We start from the raw sequence: 5,788 nt of genomic DNA on the forward strand, positions 1-5,788 counted from the left end.
GCGAGCTGTTCGTCGGCCAGCTCCCAGGCGGCGGCGGCGGGGCATATGACGAGTACGTTTACTACGCGCTACATCCCTATCCGGTTGTCGGACATGGCGAGGTGCTTGTCGACATGCTCCTCGACGACGCCGGACATGGCAAGGTGTTCATCGGCCTACTCTCTGGCGACGGCAGTGCGACGCGATGCACGACGACTACTGCTACAACCCATGGCAGCCCCGTCCAGGCGTCGAAAGCGACGAGTTGTTTATTGGCCCGCTCCTCGATGGCGTCGGCGTGGTGTTGGATGGCTTAGGCAACTTCGCGCAGCAGACTCTCCTGATCACCGGGTGCGTCGACCGAATCACTAGTGGTAGCCAGAGTAGGCATCCAGAAAGGAGAGGATTTCGCATCCTGAGGTGAAGTCGGTTATCTGGTCTATGCGTGGCAAAGGAAAATGGTCCTTTGGACACAATTAGAACCATTAGATGCGTGGTAGATACCAAGGGCCAACATGTATAATCAACACACATTCTACATTTCTCAGTCTTCTTTTTAACAAGAACAGGATTGGCTAGCCAATCGGAGTGGTATACCTCTTTGATGAATCCGGCTGCTAGGAGTTTGGTGATCTCCTCGCCTATAGCCCTGCGCCTCTCATTGTCAAAGTGACGCATGCGTTGCTTGGTGGGCTTTGAGCCCAGGATGAGGCGTAGTGCGTGCTCGGCGACCTCCCTTGGTATGCCCGGCATGTCAGAAGGTTTCCACGTGAAGACATCATGATTGGCGCGTAGGAAGTCGGCGAGCTCGCTCTCCTATTTGGCCTGGAGCTTGGTCCTGATCCGCACCGTCTTGGTCGGGTCGATGGGGTCGATCCCCACCGCCTTGGTTTCCTCAGTCGGGTGGAAGGCACTCGAGGATGTCGGCTCATTGCAGTCTAGGACTGCTGGAGTCGACGAATTCCCAAGCTCCGGGAGCTCAGTGGAGTTGATGACGGCAGTGGCAAGCTCGTAATGCTCACGGTGCACGTGTAGGCATGCGAAATGGTGCTACCCATGGTGATGACGTCGTTCGGTCCCGACATCTTCAACTTGAGGTAGGTGTAGTTGGGGATCGCCATGAACTTAGCGTAGCATGGCCGCCCCAAGATGGCGTGGTAGGATCCTAGGAAGTCCACCACCTCGAAGGTCAGGACATCCGAGCGGAAGTTGGCTCGGTCGCCAAACGTGACGGGCAGGTCGATCTGCCTGAGCGGGTCGCCTGTGTCCTAGGGATTACGCCGTGGAAGGGAGAGCTCACTGGGTGGAGCTCCGACCGGGGGATGCGCATGGCGTCGAGGGTGTAGACGTAGAGAATGTTGAGGGCTCTGCCTTCGTCCATCAGCACCTTGGTGAGGCGCTTCTTGCGGACGATGGGGTCGACGATGAGCGGGTAGCGACCCGGTCGGGCGACGTGGGAAGGATGGTCTCTCCGATCAAAAGTGATCGGGGAGTCCGACAAGCTAAGGAAAGAGGGGACGGCCGACTCGGCGGCGCATGCCTCTCTGTAGCGTACCTTGTGCTGGCGCTTGGAGTGGATGGTGCCGGATCCCCCAAAGATCACGAGGTATTCCTCGGTGTCAGGGAAGTCGTCGTCATCCTTGCTCACCGTGTCTCCTTTCTTGGCCGCCTCCTCCTTGCGTTTCCCTTCCTTTGGCTTGCCGGTCGTGGGATTTGAGCCCAGCATGGGCTCGAGGGGAAGCGAGAGTGTCTCGACGCTGGAGTCGTCGAGCGGCCTGAGGCCGGTGGAGAGCGCTCCTCCTCCAATGGACGCTGGGACGAGCGCCTCCTCACGGAGGCACAGTACGCCAAGCCGGTCGGCAACGAAGTCCAGACTCCCGATGAGACGGTCGTCGACGCCCACAATACTGTTTATGTCAGACGCATGTGGCAGACTCTACCGTGTTCGCCTGGGGCCAGTTTGGATGCCAATTTTTTGGCAAAACGCTACTGTAGCGTTTTTGTTGTTATTTGATAATTAGTGTCCAATCATAGTCTAATTATGCTTAAAAGATTCGTCTCGTGGATTTCGTCTAAACTGTGTAATTAGTTTTATTTTTTATTTATATTTAATGCTTCATGCATGCGTCCAAAGATTCGATGTGACGTGGAATCTTGAAAAATTTGGCATTTTGGGGTGCAACTAAACAGGGCCCTGGTACGCAAACGTCGGCGCCTACAATAATGTTTGTGCTATGACACGTCTGGAAGGTTGCATAGTGCCCGTCTGGCATGTCCTGGTGGCACCGTCCTGAAGGTGCGCAGGGCATGGTAGGGTACGGTCCTCGGTATTGCGGTTGACTTGAGCGTCTTACCTTATCCCTGGGCCCTCACCGAGCGGGCGTCCCTGGTCGGTCGTTCCCAGTTGGCCCCGACCGTGTCGGTCGGGGAAGAATCACAAGCAGAGGTCCGACGTATTCCCGGTTGGAAAAGGAGGTCGAAGTTGGACTGTGTCCCCACCTTGGCCAGGCTTTTCGGTTGGGGATCAGATCGTTGCCCTGGCCTATCATTATGTATCTGGGCCGGCCTGTGAGGCGCGCATTGTCCCAACGCCGTTTGCTGGACCAAGTTTTTTGCAGGGAAGCGGGTCTATTGGGTACCCCGGGTTTATAAACCCGACACTTTCTATTATTTTTCTCCATCTCATTTGCTCCCACAATAACCCTTTAATCAGATAGTTAAATGTAAATATAATTAGTGCTTTCTTGTTTACTGACCTTTTAAATTGATCTCCATTAACACCTAAATCATTGGGAATTAGTCTTCCTGTTATTACCGTGATTTTTTTTCTTGCCCAAGAATTAGATTGATCGTCATATGAGAGACCTTGGGCTAATTAATTTCGTTTCTTTTTTTCTCTAAAATATTTTGCGTTCTTTTTCTAGTTTTTAGTTTTGTTTTGTGTTATAACACAAAATATTTATTTGGTTGTTATATATACACTTTGACTGTACATGTATTTTGTCATGATTGTTATTTAATCGAACGGCCCCCTACGGACAGACACGAGTGGAATTTCGTGGCTGTCAATCACCGAGCAAATAGCTAGCGAGAGGTCGTAGTGTTGCATGGACATGAATTCTGGACGACGGGGCTACCGGTCTACGGATTTGATGGCCCCCAGATACGGGAAAGTGGGAGGAAAGGAGACAAGGTCGAGAGCAGCAACACGGTGGCGCGGTGCCTGCGCGCCGCTGCGGCTTCCTTCGGGCGCGAGGGACGGGGAGGTGTCAATGTCAACCTCAACCAGTAGTACTCCGACCGCGTCGAGTCCTCATCCCGGCGTGCCACACCAGTGCGCGGTGGCTGCCTGCACGCACGGCGGGCGCACACACAACGGGTGGCGTGCTGTGCCTGCGCGCTGCTGCGGCTTTCTTCGCGCGCGAGGGACGGGGAGGTGTCAATGTCAACCTCAACCCCGACCGCGTCGAGTCCTCATCCCGGCGTGCCACACCAGTGCGCGGTGGCTGCCTGCACGCACGGCGGGCGCGCACACAACGGGTGGCGTGCTGTGCCTGTGCGCCGGGGCGGGTGCGGGCCCGAACATGAGGAGGAGGCGCCCAGAAAGCGAGTCCAAACGAAGTGACGACGGGCCAGCGTGTCAGCGACCTAATAGTCGTCCAACAAGTGCTGTGGCAGCTTGTGAGTTCATTTAGACTAGTATATCATTAGACTATCGGTATCAGGGCGTGACAGCAACAAGAACGCCCGCCCACGGCGTGCGTAAACAGCCACGAAATTCCACTCGTCGCTCGTCGGGCCGGGCGTCGTCCCGGCCGGGTTTGCGATTGCAGACTGCAGTGGGAAGGATCGGGCTCATCGCGACCCCACCGGGGTGGGCCCATCGATCACCATCACGGCAAGGCGCTCTCCCTGCCTCGCCTCGCGCGCGTCTAGAAGATCCAATCAGGGTCGGGCTCAGTTCCATGATTCCATCCCATTCCACGGACCTTTTGCTATATAAGCGGAGCCGGGGGAGGCCAAGCAATCCATCCACTCAACAACCACTCCAAGCAACCAAAGCCGTCCGGAAGCCAACCACTTGCTCGGGGCCTCGGGCGTTCGCGCATTGCGGGAGACGGAGCTGGGGAACACGGACCACGGAGGCGACGCCGCCAGCCCGACGACGGTGGTGGAGTTCACCGAGCTCGTCATGGCTGGCGCGGTCGAGGCACACTCACACATGAGCACCCGCACGATCCACGTCCAGCGCGGCGCTGCTGCCGCTCGCCGCGCCATCGTCGACGGCTTCGAACCAAGCGCGGCGGCGTTCCACGACTTCGCTGACCTCGCGCGCCATGTCGTGGTGCCTGTCGACGTGTCGTTCCACCTCCACCATGAGCCCGTACCCGGCGTGGCGTACCCCAACATCGGCGAGTTCTGGCGGCAGCTACTGGGCCTGGTCGATGTGGCGCTACTGGGCCCGCATCTCCCCGACGAAGTCGTCCAGGTGCTCCACAACTATGGGTACTCTTTTCTGCAGCCTCGCCCGCGCGCCGGACGTGGCGTCGTGCTTGTCGACCTGCTCCCCGGAGGCGGCCGCGCGGTGTACAACGGGGACTACGCGCTGCAGCCTCGTCCGGATGCCGGACATGGCGAGGTGCTTGTCGACCTGCTCCCCGTTCCCGACGGCGTCGGACACGGCGAGGCGTTTGTCGGCCAGCTCCCAGGCGGCGGCGGCGGCGCGGCGTATAGCGACTACGGCTACTACGCGCTGCAGCCCCTTCCGGGTGCCGGACATGGACAGGTGCCTGTCGACCTGCTCCCCGACGGCACCGGACATGGCGAGGTGTTCGTCGGCCTCCTACCCGGCGGCGGCGGCGTGGTGCACGACTACGGCTACTACCCGTGGCAGTGGCAGCCCCGCCCGGGCGTCGGAAGTGGCGAGGTGTTTATTGGCCTGCTCCCCGACGGCGTCGGCGCGGTGTTCGTCAACTCAGGCAGGTTCGCGCCGCAGACTCTCCCGGGCACCGGGCGCGCAGACGGAATCGCTGGCGCCCTCCGCGTCGCCAACCTCGGCGCAGGGTACGACGGCTCCGTGGCCCTAGCTCACGACCTCGGTGCAGGGTACGACAACTGCGGCATGGTGGCCGATCACCTGCGTCGTCTCCTTCCGTTCGTTGGAATCGGCGCCTCCTCCGTGGCTGTCAATGGGCTTGCCGCTGGCCCGGGCTCGCCGGCGGTTGCCTTCCACCTCTTCATGCTGCTTTTGGGTGGTCTGTTTCTGGTTATCCTGCACGTGCTCCGTGTGTAGGCTCCGAAGCAGCCGAAGACTGATGGAGTATGATTATCTTATCTGATTACGAGCTGCGCTTAGATTTAGTGGGGAATAATCCGGCATGTGTGCTGTGTTGGGCTTCTGGATATGGAGTCTCTTGCTTCGCTTGTTCAGTGTCCGGGCATCATGTTTGGTCGAATTTGTCGTGTCAAAATCTACCAGTCAGCGAAGAATATGGTCTTTGTATTTTCATTCTGCTAAAATTTGTTGTTTGTTTACTTCTTGATATAAGATCGGGTATACTGCCATAATTGTTCACTGAAGTCTTGTTACCCTAATAAACATCATTAAACATAGCCATTATTGGACTCATTCTGTTGCTCCTGTCATCTCAAATGTGACAGACTAGAAAAACTAAAAATTAGATCTGTGGAAAATAGTGGAAAGCGACCCAACCAAAAGACTAATAGGAGTAGTGTGTGTGTGTGTGTGTGTGTATATATATATATATATATATATATATATATATATGCTTGCTACATGCTGTAACGA

The 5,788-nt window shown here is 56.8% G+C and overlaps 1 protein-coding gene across 1 annotated transcript; it reads left to right on the forward strand.

Moving 5' to 3' along the window:
* The first annotated feature begins 4,031 nt into the window (after nucleotides 1-4,031).
* Nucleotides 4,032-5,526, forward strand: LOC136472054 (uncharacterized). The gene has a single exon (XM_066469788.1). The coding sequence runs from the start codon at nucleotides 4,172-4,174 to the stop codon at nucleotides 5,270-5,272; it is 1,101 nt and encodes a 366-aa protein (XP_066325885.1). The 5' UTR covers nucleotides 4,032-4,171; the 3' UTR covers nucleotides 5,273-5,526.
* The last annotated feature ends 262 nt before the right edge of the window (nucleotides 5,527-5,788 follow it).

Source organism: Miscanthus floridulus, chromosome 8 (assembly GCF_019320115.1).
Source record: "Miscanthus floridulus cultivar M001 chromosome 8, ASM1932011v1, whole genome shotgun sequence".
Lineage (NCBI taxonomy): Eukaryota > Viridiplantae > Streptophyta > Magnoliopsida > Poales > Poaceae > Miscanthus > Miscanthus floridulus.